Raw genomic sequence first — 16,396 nt, forward strand, 5'->3', positions numbered from 1 at the left:
TATTTCATAACTTATTCGTTTAATTCATTTTTGGCACTCGTGGCTTTCCATATACTCCACATACTTGAAAATGATATTTCAGTATAGTATTTGAGTAAATATACCCTGTGACACCACTCCCCCCCACGGATGATCATATAAACAAATCAAAAGAGTAACGATCGTCACTTGCAGACCGAGGTGGCTCCGCCTTCACGAACGTCCTCCCCGCCCCGCTTATTACCGATGCGGCCACCCAGCGGACGGACGGCGGCTGCTGCACTTTGAAGTCCGCCAGTTGTGATCAGTGAGCTGCTGAAGTCCTGCACGGAGACACGCAGTGGGACGTTTCCCGAGCACTCGGATTCTCAAGTGGCTCTTTTCTCGTTTGCGCCTTGCCAAAAAGGACACCGTGCTCTTTTTTGTGGACTTTATTATTATTTTTATTTATTTATTTTGTGGGGTTTGAAGTCGGAATACAGGAGACGTGTTTGGGACGAGGATGCTCCAAATGAAGTAGCGCACTGGGGCTGAAAGGCTTCTCCGTCCTTCGGGACATTTAAGGACGGCCGTCTGTGTTTCATGTCCGCTGGATTATATTTACCAAACCCATTTTGAATCATTATTTTTATTTATTATTATTTTTTATCCTTTATTTTATTATTACTATTTTTTATAAGTTTTTTTTTTTAAAATAAAGTAACGCACGTCCACGGCCACCCCCTGCGCCCTCTCTCCAATGAAATATCTCCCTTCAGGATCAGCTGTTGATCGAGTTAGCGCGCGGATCGAGCTCAGTGAGACCAGCGTTCCTAAGAAGTCCCGTCCCGGTGCTGCGCTCTCTTTGTTGACCCCTCTGGACCCACTTCGACAGGCAAAGCGGCTTCCTATCCGAGTTATCAAGATGTTGACGGCGCACACCGGACACTTGCTACACCCGGAATATTTACAGCCTCTAACACCCGCACCAGTGAGCATCGAGGTATTTATGGACTTTTTTTAAATTTATTTATTTTTTTAGCGTTCCTTTGTAGAGAGGACTGTTCTTACACTGCAGATCTGTGGATATGTCGCAACACAGGGCTGAAATCTGCTATGACAACAGATAAAAACAATCCCGCATTTGCAGGGAGCTGATAATATGCTGTGGTCTGTGTTTTTTAACTCCACACGCTGACACACACACGCGCACTGCGATAAACTGATATCTATTTAATTCTATTCGCAATTTACTCCAAAATTAAAAACTGATTTGTTGATAAATTGTTAAAGTTAATGAAGATTTGCTTAGATAATCAAATCCTTTTCTTGCTTTTGTTGTCTGCTAACATGTGATGTAATAATTATTATTATTATTTTCACTTAAGTGAATAGCTTTTTTGTATTAACCTACTTTAGTGTCTAAAAGAAGCCATCCCACCTTCCCAGAGCACAGGGTGAAGTTCTCAAATGTCAGATGTTTTCCTAAAGAACAAAGGCACTGAGTGCAGTGTAATCGATGTTACAGAAGGGCATTTTTTTCTTTGTTTTTATGCTTTAAAAATGCTGATTTATTTGTAATCATCTGAAGCTTAAAGCTTAAACACCCCCCCCCCCCCCCTGACTTCTAGGAAGTTACAAAGACCCCTCTGGCATTTTATGCACAGAGCAATAAAGCATTTGGTACATAATAACTGTCAGCAGGCCTACACAAAGTCACACAAAACTTCTGGGTGTTTTGTTGTTTAGTTTTTTTGGAAAGCTTTAAAAAATGTAGTAAAACTTGTTTAATTTTGTTGTAGCTGGATGCAAAGAAGAGTCCCCTTGCCCTGCTTGCTCAGACCTGCTCTCAAATTGGTAAACCGGACCCTCCTTCTTCCTCCAAGCTCAACTCCTCCTGCAGTCAGGGGGACAAGGAGCCCAGCAGTCGGTCATCTGTCTCCAGCCTGAAGCTCGGCGAGCACCGCCACGCCCTGGAGGACAAATCCAGCTTCAAGCCCTACAACAAAGGCAGCGGTGAATGTCGCAGAGACGGAGCCACCAGCAGCAGCGGCTCCGGCAGTGACAAAGTCGGCTTCAGGGTGCCCAGCAGCAGTAGCACTACCGCTAATGGAAATTCAACCAGTGGCCAGCAGTCCTATCCGCCTCACGCTGTGTCGCCCAGCTCCAGAGCCAGGAGCAGCACCCCACCGGGACATGCTCAGCAGCTTTCCAAACAGAGCCACTCTCCAGGTGGACAGCACGCCCCACACTCCCAGAGTCCCACTGGTGAATCTGCACGTGACCAGAGCAGTCCCACCAGCACGAGCAGCAATAATAATAACAACAATAACATAAATCCCAAAAAAGACGCTGAGGTAAACAAGGCCAGCTCGGACAGCCCGCACCACGCTAACTCCAGTCACGTTCGGGCCAGCACAAACTGCAGTAACGGAAGCTCTGACGGAGGCTCCAACCATGACGCAGGCAAAGCAGAGCCCACCCAGCCTAACCTTGGCCCTGGACACATTACGCCCATTTCTCCTTATAAGACCAGCCAGCCGCTCTTCCCTCTGCCTTCCTCAAATATGGGCTACCATGGATCTGTAGTGGGGGGCTACGCAGGCTACCCATCCCAGTTTGTTCCTGGGCTGGACCCGACCAAGTCGAGCCTGAGCGTGGGCAGCATGGGCGTACCAGGAAAGCACCCAAGCTCCAGCCCTCTTACGGGCGCCTCCCCTCCCTCCTTCATGCAGGGTTTATGCAGGGACCCCTACTGTCTAAGTTACCCAAGTGTATCCCATCTTGGTGGAAGCAACTGCAACTCCTGCATCCACGACCCTTCCTCCACCCTCAAATCCAGCTTCCCCCTGGTGTATCCCTCCCACCCCCTCCACTCTCTCCACCAAAGCTCCTTGTCATCCAGTGCATCCTCCTCCCTCTCTCATCCCCTCTACACGTACGGCTTCATGCTCCCCAACGATCCCCTGCCACACGCTTGCAACTGGGTCTCAGCCGGAGGGCCGTGCGACAAGCGCTTCGCAACGTCAGACGAACTCCTGGCTCACCTCCGCACGCACACAGCCCTGCCGGTGGGGATGGACAGTAAGCTGCTCTCTGCTTCCTCCTCAGGGCCTGCCTCCTGCCACCTTCACCTCCCACATCAGAACAGTCCAGGCTCCATGCACAGCTCTCTTTCTCTCAGGGCTCCCCCCAGCCTGGGTCTGGCTCGCTATCACCCCTACAGTAAGGTCCATCTCCCCTCTGGACCCTCCTCCATCTCCCTGCACTCTCTGCCCACCACAGGTCCATACTACCCTCATTACGCACTCTACAGTCAAAGACTGGGGTCTGCGTCGGCTCTGGGATACCAGTGATGCACCACCTACTTAAATCTTTAGAGGAATGGTTCAACGTGTTGGGAAATAATGCTTATTTGTTTCCTGGCTAAGAGTCAGATGAGAAGATTGACGCCGCTGGCGAATTTCTATTTTAAATATGAAGCCAGTTCATTTAGCTTAGCTTAGCATGGAGAAGGGGTAAAATACTGAACGAGCTAGCAGAGATTTTAGCTGAGGAGCAGGTTAACACGTGCCCCTCACAGAGTTCACTCCATCTTCAGCCTGTACGCTAAGCTTAGTATCTGCTGGCTGTCGCTTCATATTGAGTGTGTGTGTTCATCTGCTCAGCCAGGACGTTAATAAGCGCCCTCCCCAAAACGTCTTGATGGTTACTTTAACTTTAATCACTGCAACTTGCTGCTTCCTTTGACTTCGCAGCAGCTTCAAGTGGAACTGGGAGGGACTTGCGACTCCTGGATTTTAACTTGAGAGCATCTTCAACTTTTTTTTTCTTGGTTCTTTATACATTATCTGTTTATACAAGATTTCTTGTTTCAAACCAGGACCTACTGCTAAAATTCAGTGGACACGCAGCTCTTGCATGTCTGCACATTGCTCGGATGCTTCTGCAGCAGGCGCAACTGCTCTGAGAGGACACTTGCCGCCCTGTGGACTCGCCTGATTGATGGATGGACGCTGCGTGACAGCTCTGGGATTTTCAGGGTTCTCGTTGCAAATGTTGATGATGATGATTTTGAAATGGCAGCGAGCTCCAGCATCGGGATCGGTGTTAGTGTGACTGCAGTGGCTTTCTCCCTGCATCAGATGCCTGTAAGCTCAGCGCAGTGCACACACTTGGTTTGCCCCCGTGGTTTGTGATCATCTGTTTTGGTTCCTTGGTTTTTTTTTTCTTTTATTCCTACTGAGAACTTGTATTTATTTTATAAAAGGGGAGCTGACTGTAAACTTTACCACATAAATCTCTCCTCGTTTTCAAGTGCACACACGGCAGGTGTGGAATGCGTTGTGTCTTAAAACTTCTCCGAGAATGAATGTTACAGTCACATCTCTCTCCGAGCTCCTCGCCTCTTTTGATTGTTTTTATTTTCACACGGCAAATCGACTGAGATGTGATATTTTTTGTAAACTTGGAGCACCCTGTGGTGGGATCCAATGAAAGGGGAGGTCATATTTTAGTAAATAAATAACACTGAAGATGTATATTTTGTTGTCTTCATTTCTGATGTGAATGGCTTTCAGTCAAAGATTTCTCTTTATTAGCTTTTTGTAGTGCATTTGTTAACCCAAGGTTTAATTCACTGTGTTGCCTTTGTTGGAAATACTTGACAACCAACACCTGACAAATGATATTTCTTGATTAATAACAAGACGTTTACTTATGTCAGCACTTCTCAGAAAAATCAGTACCGACAAGAAAAGTGTCCGAAACATCTCCCAGACCAGTTCTGCCACTTTGCAGATTCCTACCTTTTAAAGGAAAAACAAGTGAAGTGGTGAAAGGCAGGCGTAAACCCTTCTGAGCATATATGTCAGCGAGGCGACAGTATAGGTGATCCAGATGTGTACAGGCAGCTATTCTTGCAGCGAAAACAGTTACTTGATTGACGACGTCGGGTGTGCTTTACCGCTGAGCTCCAGCTTATTCCGTGTCAACCTCAAGCTAAAGCATCCTGATTTAATGCTCCCAGATTTAGCGTTCAAGTGCGCTTCGTGAAAAATGGCGACATTTGTGCCTGTCGAGATGTAATGTATATACACTGTAGCCACTAGCAGCAGCTTTCCGTGCGATCGAGACGGAGCCCTGACAGTTGCTCAGGTTACCGCAGCCAGCGCGTGATTGGCAGCAGTAATATGCCATTTCCTAGCAACATGACTCCGTGACACCCTTGGCAAAGTATAGATGACCCATGCTGGTCAATCACAACTCTGACAAGGCTCCCAGAGGGGTCAAAGCGGCCTGTAACAAGAGAGAGCGCTCCTGTTTCAGTGGTCTGACTTGCTGTCGTGGGGCTGTCTGAGTTCGGCAGCCCCCCCCCCCCCCGAGTGTTTTGTGTTGTCAGATATGCCCCAGAAAACAGACACTCTTTAGTTTATTAGCTCTAAGAAATAAGTTGGCAGTTGTTACCAGTTAAGTTTCACTTCTCTCTTTCAGTGCCAGACTTCAGGATATTTTGAGTTGTTTTCGTTGGATTTCTCTCCACATTTCCTCTTCAGGTGTTATCAGTCACTTGTGTTTACTGTAGCAAAGATGCTATGGCGTTGGCTTGGGATGCCACCTATTGGTGACCAGTGATATCTGTATGTTACCAGGAGGCAACATCACCTGCCTCTGTGGTAATCTTCTACTCATTTGCTTGAAAATGGTTTAAGTAATGTTAATGAAATTATTCAAGAGGCCAGAAATGGAAAAAGGCCACGCACGCCTTTCTTTTTGCTGAAGGGTAGTAACCCAGTTTTTTATTTCTTTCGGAGGTGAAAACACCTCTCAACATTTTGTCATCCCAAATTTAGATTTAACCCTTTCCTTGTGAAATGTATCACCTCAGTTTAATATTAAAGATCAGTTATAAATTTGAGGTCACAAAATATCAGCAGATCCACTTTATATTAGTTTAGGGTAGCAAAAAATGTTAGGGGGTTCAACCCCCAGTGGATGTTTAGCTCATTCTACAACAGTGATAATAACTCATTCACCACCACAAGTTATTAAAAAATATAGAGCGGCTTTTGGCAACTTCAAATTACGTTTGTAATATCCAATCTGGTGTTTAAACACATTTACAGTCTTCAGATATTAAGGTTTAAATTACACTATGACTTTATATTTACTAATGCCGAGGCAAACTGAACCAGTCCAGTGCTGTGATATTATCACAGGACACTGAGGGGGTGTTTTGCAATGAATCCTGGTGACACTGGTAATTTGTTTTTCCTAGTGGCCCCATGAGGTTAGTATGTTTGATTTAGAGCAACTCAACTCCTATGGGATGAATTACCAAACAATTTTCTACAGACAATAACTTTTCTGCGGTGACCTGGAGGTGAGACAAACAGCATCATTACACAAAACAAAACAAGACGAAGAACACGGTTTCACGAAACAAAAGCATTCAGGATATGTTTCCATTTTATTGTTTTGTGAAATATTCTTTATTTATTTCTAATTTTTCATTTTAGGTCCACCATACCTTGAAGCCTGTTTAGCTAGCTTACAAAAAACAAACAAAATTCTCTGTAATTTAATATATAGATAAAAGTTTAGATCTAAATCAACTAATTTAAATAAGGCAAGTGACATTCAATTAAAATTTACTTATATAGCACCAAATTGTAACAGTCACTTCAAGTTGCTTTTTTATATTGTAAGGTAGAGACACTAAAATCATGTAGAGAAACCCCCAACATCCAGCCAACCATCTATGAACAAGCACTTGGAGACAGTGAGAAGAGAAAACTCCCTCTTAACAGGAAGAAATCTCTGACAGGATTTTCATTATAAAAACACAGAAAAATGCTATGAAAATAATTCAGTAACCACAGAGGTCTTGAGTCCCGCCCAGCTCTTAAAAAAATAACCGCATTGTAATGGTTTTTTAAATCTAATTTTAAACGAAAAATCTAATTAATATGTGCAATAATTCTAATCTCAACTTTTCTTCTTCAGAAACTCACAATCAAATGCAACAATACAAACAGTTTAAGATGCTAGCATTAAACCATCCTTCCACTTGTTTGGCCAGTTGTACCGTTTATTTAACATTAAATATAAAAAAATGTCAAAATGCATGATCATAAATTACTGTTAGTTTAAAGAAAGAATTAATAAATATTGCACTATAGTAGATTCCAGAGAAATCACACTGTTTTGTTGCCAGATTTTTTTTTTTTGCTTTCTTGTGCCTGCAGCACTTTACCCTCTTCTACCCACATATGAAAATCACTAGACAGCGATAAAGACATCTTATTCCACTGATGTCTTGATGTCCAAGTTTGAAGTCAATAAATGTGTGGAAAAAAAAGACTCACTGCATGAATGAGTCAGTAAATGAAGCAGTGAATGATGGTTAGGTTATGGTTGATCTTTCCACGAAGGAGCGTGACTGTTCCCCTCTATCAGCCCATCGCAGCAGCTGCACCATCACTTGCAAAGCCAACAAACCACGTGCACAACATTTCTTCTTTCTTCAGCGATGGCCCTCACACCAAGGCTTTCTAGCTGCAGGATATTACAGACAGCAACCCTGACTGCAACTAAATAACATGAATTAAGAAGCTAGACGGTCTCAGTTAGCGTTAGCTAGCTTGGTTAGCAAAACCATTAACAAACATACAGGCTAATTAGCGCCACGTAACAGACTAATGAAATATTTCAGTTTTATGGTAAATTCTAGGATGGTCTGCACCACATAGCACATCACAGTATTATTCAGATAAACCATTAAAAATGCTCCAACATAGTGGATGAGGCCTAGCAGACACATGACCGCACTATCACCTGTCAGTCAATGCGGTCATGCACCCAACTCCAGTATTCAGATGGATGTGTTGTTAACAAAAAACAACAAAAAAACTCACTGAGATGTGTTACACATGGGAAGACTATACATAGAGGCCAAAAATTGTATTCAGGTTGTTAATATGCTTTTTTTTATGCTGTATAGTTGAACGTTTTAACATGGGAGTCTAAGGACAATGACTCCATTTAGCAGCCAGCCTGAAATGGCACCGAGAGGATCTTCTGCATTGGGTTCATGTTTTTTATCTCTGGAGAGTACCACTTGGCACAGCTCATTGACTGTATAAAAGTCAGTGAACACAGTCATGTGTGCGCTGACTTGCAGCAACCTCACAGAGCTGCTGACTGTATGAAATCTTCATAGAAAGGGACACAATGTTTACAGTTTTTGCATTTTAAACATTGTAAACATACTTTACTTATTAACCACTGATTCAGGTTTGTTTTGAGTAGTCGTTATATTTATTTCTTTTTTCCTCAAACCTTTTTTGGGGGGACGAAATGTTCTGTGCAAAGGGAACTGAGAAGCAGCAGGAGGGGAGATGGAGGGCACCCACTGACTATTACATCTATATTTAAACAATATGGTTTACCCATGGTTTCATCCATCACATAACAGCGCTGCTTTTCCAATGTGTTGGTTGCAGACATCTTTGTTTTCTTTTTAAATTTAGCACTCTAATTTAAAACCAGTGTTGCAAACACATTTCGCTGTAATGTATAAAAAGCCTTCTGGTATTATTCTGGTTGATATAAGTGAGTCCTTGGAGCAGCCTGACAGCCCTGATGATTAATGGTGACAGACTGTGGAGCTGCCCCTTCATTACATGACAAGCCTCTAACCTCTCTATCAGCCCAAACCGGTGCAGATGAAACACTGGGAGAAATTAGATTTTAAAAATGCAGATTTTTTTTTAATCGATCGATTGATCTCCAGAATTTTTTGTTGTGTCTTCTCCTTTGATGTCAGACGCTGTGAAATTTCCTGCATTAAAATCATTAGGCGTAGTCACAAATTACAAACATCTGCCCCGATGCTTCTTTTCTGACTCGTCTCTGAGTTACAGATCACACACTGTTTCCCAGAAATGGACTCCTCTGCTTTCATTTTGTCTTCTCTCCAACTTTATCACTTCATCCATCATCCGACTATGAGGGCTTTTCAAGCAGTCCAAAAATAAAGCGGACACAGATGTCAGCCATGCTGTACTGATGTTTCTAAACCACCATAAACCCATCACTTACATCCACCCACGGGCTGGGAGAAATGTTGAAAATACACTTTTCTTGCTTAAAGAAAAAAGAATAAAAGCTCTGTCACCCCATCCACTACACTACTACTCGTATGTTAAATTACCCACATCCAACAATAAATCTGCCTGCACTGGAGCAGGTATTTTTATTTCTGAAAAAAAGAATTACTGAGACCTCTCTTGCCTTATGGCTTTTTTTTTAAGTCAACAGAATGAGTTTAGTGGTGTACAAGAGGGCAAATGCAATTATGGCTTCTCTGCTAATGTGCATGGCCTCAGCTGGTTTTTATCTGGCTGAGCTGTAAGGGCTCCTAGATCAGTTGTCAGCTCTCATGCATCATAAACCCAGTGCTTAACAGAGAAACGTGCTTTGGCAGTGACCAGTGGAGGCCTGGAGGCCAGCAGCGGCTGCCGGTGGTTTTGGCACATGGAGAGAGGGGGACACGATCCTCTGCCTTCCGCATCTGGATCCTCACAGCCACATTCTCTCATTCCTCGTGGTTTTTACCCTCTTCACGAACACAACACGCCATAATTGGCTAGTGTGACCCATAGCAGACGCCACACCGGAGACTTTGGGAGGTCAAAGAAAAGGCTCCAAAATACACACATGTGGACGGCAACATAAAGCAAGGCAGAGAGAGCTATCTGATTGAGAAAGAGAGAGAGAGAGAAGCTTCATGGAAATAAGCAGACGTGATTACTCAAATACAGTCATTAAGGAGGAAACGTTGTTTTTCAAGCTGTCAGGATGATTAATGATCGAGAGCAAATTCCACTCAAATGCTGTTGTTTAGTCTAACCAGCAGACCTGATCTTTGCCACTATGTTACAACAGAAATGATGTGTGCGTCCAGCAATGTGGTGTGTTGAAGTGAAAAAAAGGCGAAATACTGAAATAGATACAGGGAAAAGAATGTGTCACACGTTTTGTCATTCCTGTAGTGACTGCTACTAGTATTCCAAGAGGGATGAGAAATGCACGTCACATAATCTGCAAATAAAAAGCAGATTTGCAAACGTGCACAAGAATTTGCATAAAATGTCATGTTTATAACTCCATTACCCAAACAAATGCTGCTCAGTTTGGGACACACTGAACATCAAGTTGCTTTTAAACATTCACTGATTTAGCAGATCATTCGTATGTAAATGCACAGTCATATGCTACCTTTCCACATGAAGTATGAAGGAATACTTCTTTTTATTGCGCTCATATTAGCGCCCTTTATTAGCATGCGTGGCTAGCCACAAATGAACATGTTGTAGGCTTATGTTAGAAAACCAATACATTTATCTCAAACGGCACATTCACTAATTAATATTTGCTAATTTTATGCCAGATGAAAGCTAAGCTAATACCATTGGCAAGGAATGCACGCGTCCTTAACAGTTACCTTGCTAGTAGCTACCTGCATTTAGGATATTTAGGATAAAATAATAAGTGCACTCTGGGGTACATACCTGGAGAAGGGTCAGGCAGTCAAAAGCTGAAGCAAAACACCCCTTGCATTTGTGACAACGAGCACTGACAGCAAACTGCAACTGCACTTTTGAGCATTCAATTCTCAACACCATCAAGCTATTTTAAGCCTGCACCACTACTTGTTGATATTTCCATCCATATACAATTTATCCCTGGGGACTGTTTAATACCAGGTTTTTGTACCCATTCCTACATATGAGCTGCTTCTCTATTTACACATTTTCCACAAAGCTAGCTAGGATTATGAAAGCCATTTCCACGGAAGCCTGCTGTTGTTTATTCTAAGCTGAAATCAAGGACCCATTGTTTGAAATATTTAACAAAATTTCAAGAAAAACCTTGCCAGCATGATCACAAATTGCATGCACAAATTGTGAGTTTAAAGCAGGACATGTGTAGACCAGCAGGGCTTAGCAAACGGTCAGCTTCCAAAATGATTTCTTTCCTCAATATTGGTTATAAAGAAAAACGTTTCCTGCAATTTCAAATGTCGATTTCTAATGAAAAGCAATCTAAAGATGCTGTCTTCTGGTTTCCATCATGTGCACCACATTCATTCAAAGTTCATGTTATGCTGCAATAGATCACCTGGCCTGAAGTTGTAAGTGTCAACACATTCTAGAAAATTAGCCTTCTTTGTGAGTTTTCCAGTGCACACATGCCAAAGTCCTCAGAAACTCCAGATGTTCGGCAAATCGCGCTGGAAGGCTGATAAGGAATCAGCTTTCAACAGATGTCTTGTGCCTGGACTCGCTGATTTAGTAGCTGTGAATGATGAAACAGTGTTTCAGTGTCTCGCAGCCTGACTGTCTTTTATCATTATTCAAGCAGCTGTGAATCTGGGTGACATCATGTCAGCGGATGGGAGTGAGAATGAGATGGTACATTAGGTTTTTCACATTTTTGTGTGTTTGAATATTTGATGTATTTGACTTGAAGGAGTCTCTGCTGGCTAACTGATCACATACAATGATGGGAATGTGGAACTTAAGCATAAATAATCCTGCTCCAAGTTGCGTTCATCAGCTGTTAAATGGCTAAAAGTTTCCTACTGATAATGAAAATAGCAAGAAATTCAGACCTGAAATATGGAAGGATCCAATAATTAAATACGCATCCGCTAGCCATTGGCTAAAAATATTCCAGATATCAGACTGACTGTATTAACAGTCTAATCAGGGTAAAGTTATCAATAAAAAACTGTGAGCATGAAAGGAAACAGCACCAGAAGTGCTGCTGTTGATCAAGAGGAGGTGGTGTCTGACAGCACCAATGACTGACACAAACAGTGAGGGAGTTGGACAGATGAGAGCCACAGGCGCTGGGAGCGGGGGCGTACGAGGGTCAACACATCGCCTTTGCAATGAGTGTGGCCCAGCAGCTGTATGCATAGGGGAGCCTTGGCCTCTTGCTCTGCATGTCAGGGGCCGTGATTAATGACCCACAGGCCTTGCTCTTAACACCCCCGCTGCCCCGCAGAAGTCACTGCAGCCACTGCACGTTTAGCTAATGGGCATAGCCAGCGACAGACAGGCACAGGAGATGAGGGGTTACGTATGAGTGCACGTGCGTATATGGAGGCAGACTCAAAATGAGAGCAATTTACCGCTTACAAAACACTGCATACCACTGTTGCAGTCTCTATGTAATTTCAGGGTGAGAGCAATGATTTTTTTAGATTAGTGTGTGCCTGTGTAGTGTCGAAGCTGAGAGGGTGCCCGTGCCTGTGTACTGGTTCCCAGCTTGTCAGGCAGCTGTCGAGGAGTGATTTATGACCACTAGACTCCAACCTGTCTTCACTGCCAGTTCAGTATTGTTACAACTGACAGCTAATGAGGCCAGACATGCTTTCAAGCAGAGCACTTAACAGGACTTCAATCTTCCCCCGTCACAAGTACCATTTTTGCACTCTCTCTCTCTCACACACACAGCAGCCTCCTTTCTCTGTGCTTTCCTTGTTCTCTGTCTTTCTGTGGTGGAACATATGACAGGCACTGAAAAGGCTTCTGCCTACAGAAGATGTTTCTTAGAAGGCAACAGCAGCAGAGAGCAGCACTCTTTCTCACACACATGAACACATACTGGCTAAGTTCGACTTCATCTAATTATCACCCTTTTTGATTGGGCTTTAAAATAATGAAAATGTGTTCACGCACTTAGTTGCTGAGTATTACGTGAGGAGATTGGTAATGCTCTCTTGTCCTGTAAACATTATTTAGCTAGAGCGAGGCAAGCACTAGCTTAGCTTTGCTTAGCATAAACACGGGAGGGAAACAAAGATTTCAAAACACGGCTCCACTTCTTTTACTTGACGTGTACAGCAGCAACTCTCTTTTAAAGTTGCCTGAAGTACAGTGAACACAGCAATTAGCTGCTGGAATGGTAATTTTGCTAACGTCATTAGCTTTGTCAGTATCTAGAACTTGCTAACGTACCTTGAAAAATCCTCTGCTGCTTTATACATATTCATTTTAGTGGGACCTTCAACCAAACTGTCATGCATTTCCAGTTATACTAAGAATTCAATTTCATATTAATATTAATTTATTTAATTGTAAATTTTCATATGCATTTACCATTAAATAGCACATGATGCATTTATAAAATTAAATACTAAATATTAAAGATTAAACTCCTTTTTACCCAGTATTTCACAACTGGTGTCAGTTCCACTTCATTCAATGTCAAACGTACAGAGACTTAAAAAACAATAATTAATAAGTCTGTAATGAGATTTTCTAACCACCATGTATGATCTCACAGTAAATCTGATTCTCTGGAAGGGCTAAGGCCTTATTTTGGGAACTCCTGCAATAAAACAGCATATAGTAGACTGTGAATACAACAAAATAAAGTAGTATTTTGAAAATAAAATTGAAGTAGAATTTTAAAATTGAAGTAGATTTACATTTTTATACAGATTCCTGAATCAGGAACAAGTGTGTCTTTATTGTACGAGTAATTTGTTTTAATTTGTTCAGGGAACAAAGAAGGACAAATATTTCACTAAATCGTACAGCTCCTTTAAGTCTGGACAAATGGTTATTCTTCATATTATGTATTCACACTTGCATTGTTGCATGCATTATTATCAGCCAAAACAGCGAAACTGAACATAGTTTTGGCTGTTAGTTATTGAATTCCAGTATTTATAAAAAAAAAAAAAGAGAGAGAGAGAACCAAACACACAGGATTGCTGTTTTCCAGTGCTCATTCAGCGTAAAGTCACTCTGGCAGCTTTCCTTCCTTTAACCCCCAATTCTTTGTCAGCCATGATTAATGGCAAACCTACTAGCTGCTAGCTTGCATTGCACTGCTGGCCATGCCATTGTCTCCTGGATACTTAATGAACTCTGACAAGTCTTCTGTTCCTGCACTGACTTTAAATACAGCAACAGCGACCCCTGGAGGTAGAAAAGGGCGTTTCATTCAATTTCACAATAAATTACATGCAGCACAGTGACACTTTCTTCTGTTTTAGTGATAAAGACTGCAGTTATCTGAACTCAACTAGCATAGTTTATAGCAAAATTAGGTTAACAGTACAATGAAAATTCAATCTTCTTGGGTGTATCCACTGTAGTGACATCCAAACATAGGCTACTTTGAGCTGCACCTTTGCCATAAAGCATTACCACAGGAGATAACTCTGAATTATAGATTTTGCAGATTTACACTGGGAGTTGTGTTGCCTCCTAAATCAAACCAGGGATTGTTTTAGTTAATTCAGTACAATGTAATTCACTGCACTGTAAGCTATGGTTGTTGGCTGCGCGCATCCATGACGCAAACATCCCATTCCACCAAATCCCAAAGGCCCCCACAATCAGCTGAGACCAGGTGATTGTGGGAGCCACTGTGGACTCAATGTCAGGTTTTTAAAAAATCAGTTTGAGATGCTAGAAGGACAGGAGGATAGACGTGGCCAGCAAAAATATCTCATGTGAGCTGTGGTGTTTAAATAATGCTCAGAGGGTCCAAAGTGTACCAAAAAATATCCTCCACACACCACACACACTCTCAAAGGCCACTTCACAGAATCACAGGTGATTTAAGTGACTTCAGATGCCAGATGAGCTGGGTTGATTATTTTAAAAACTGCTGATGTGCTGGGATTTTCCCATAAAACCATCTCCAGGGTTTACATAAAATGGTCCAAAAGAAAAGAAAAGAAAAAATATCCAGAGGGTGACAATTTTCTCAGAGATATAATATGTTGAGAACAATAGCCAGTCTGATTCTAGCTGACAGGAAGGCAACAGCAACTCAGATATTGTTACAATCAGTACGCAGAAGAGCATTTCTGGATGCACAGCACATAGTACCTGGAAACAGGTGGACTGCAGCAGCAGCAGCAGAAGACCACACCAAGTGTCACTGCTGTCAGCTAAGAACAGGAAGCTGAGGATCATTCACACAGGTCACAAAACTTTACAGGTTTGAAGTTGGAGTCTAAAGGAGGCCAAGTTCATAGACAAGGATGGTTCTACCCATGATTACTGAGAAGAGATCGGCAGAAGTAAAAAAGACCAACAGGCATGTGTGTTTTTTACTCCACAAATAAAGAGTCTTGATTGCATACTACACAATACTAATCAAACTGGATGTGATCTGAAGACTCAGTTGCAATTTTTTGAAACTATTACATATTTTAAATGTAAAATCTTCTGGAAACTTTCAAGTTTGTTATAGTATATCTGTTACATGACATGTACAATTTTCTCTGCATTACCTATTTACTTGCATCCTTACAATGTGATCATGGATTGTCTCTCTTTGTTGTTGTTTCTTTCAGCTGCTCTGGGATCACTACTTCAGATGGATTCGCATATTTGCTATGGTACAGGCTTTTTCCCCTATTCCTAATACAACCCTCCGGACTTGTGTCTCCTCCCCATCTCAAACCAGAAATGTTATTGTCAACAATTGCCAAAATAAATAAATAATACTGGTATTTAAATTGTTGTAACTTTCTAGCCTAAAATCTGTACACCAAGCTAGAAAGAACACTTCTGTCACAGAAACTGCATTCATTTTTTTTTTTTTTTTGGTAAACTCACTTTTATATAATCTTTCAGCTTCATAATTAATTATGAAGCTGAAAAGTGTCCCTGACATTAAAACATGTCTCTTTTAAAGAGAAATTGCAACAAATATAACAGCACAGTTCTTTGAAGATATTTTAAGCAGCCAAAAAGGACTGCCCTGATTATAATGTAGGGACAACAAGGGGCATCGGGGATGTCAAACATAAGGCCCAGGACCCAGAACCAAAGACTCAGATGACGCCCACTGATAAATTGAACTTTTTCCTCTTATATTGGGATATCTGAGAGATTAAATGTGCAGTTAAACTTCTCTGCACTGAGAGAAAGACGAGTTTCACTTGTCTGCCCCCCTAATATCAAAGTGTGCATTATGTGGCTCACGATGTAAAATGAGTTTGACACCCCTGCTCTATTTATCAGTATAAGCAAAAGCATTACAAATAGAAAACAAATAGAAACACTGGGAATCACTTTTCGGCACACAGGCGATCTTTGGTGAACGGTTAACCGAGAGAATAGTTTCAGGTAATCTCACTTGAAAACACATTTATCACGGTTTACACTCTGCTGCCCTCTGCTGGAGGTCTACCATAAGTACAATCACATTTCTGGAGTTTTAAGCGTATAAACATTTGGTGAGGGAAACAGTCACTCTTTCAGAGGAGTCCTGGAAACCTTCACTTAAAGCTTACGCAAAGCTTTGACGTAACATTTAGTGTGCGTGAGCATTTTATTACAAGCAGATAACAGCCTGTCCCAGCAGGAGTCCTCTTTGCTCTTTCCCTGTTGCTCCT

General features: G+C 42.1%; 1 protein-coding gene across 1 annotated transcript; it reads left to right on the plus strand.

Annotated features, from left to right (window-relative positions):
• Positions 1 to 239: 239 nt before the first annotated feature.
• LOC113025444 (zinc finger protein 703-like) lies at positions 240 to 4,497 on the plus strand. The gene is made up of 2 exons (XM_026173170.1): positions 240 to 961; positions 1,761 to 4,497. Exons 1-2 carry the CDS (start codon positions 719 to 721, stop codon positions 3,312 to 3,314), a joined length of 1,797 nt encoding a protein of 598 aa, XP_026028955.1. The 5' UTR covers positions 240 to 718; the 3' UTR covers positions 3,315 to 4,497.
• The last annotated feature ends 11,899 nt before the right edge of the window (positions 4,498 to 16,396 follow it).

The sequence above is a fragment of the Astatotilapia calliptera genome, chromosome 7, assembly GCF_900246225.1.
Source record: "Astatotilapia calliptera chromosome 7, fAstCal1.2, whole genome shotgun sequence".
Classification (NCBI taxonomy): domain Eukaryota; kingdom Metazoa; phylum Chordata; class Actinopteri; order Cichliformes; family Cichlidae; genus Astatotilapia; species Astatotilapia calliptera.

Coding starts and splice junctions, on each gene's coding strand:
- LOC113025444 (XM_026173170.1), top strand. CDS start 719: ATGAAATATCTCCCTTCAGGATCAGCTGTTGATCGAGTTAGCGCGCGG. Junction 962..1,760: donor CCGCACCAGTGAGCATCGAG/GTATTTATGGAC, acceptor ATTTTGTTGTAG/CTGGATGCAAAGAAGAGTCC.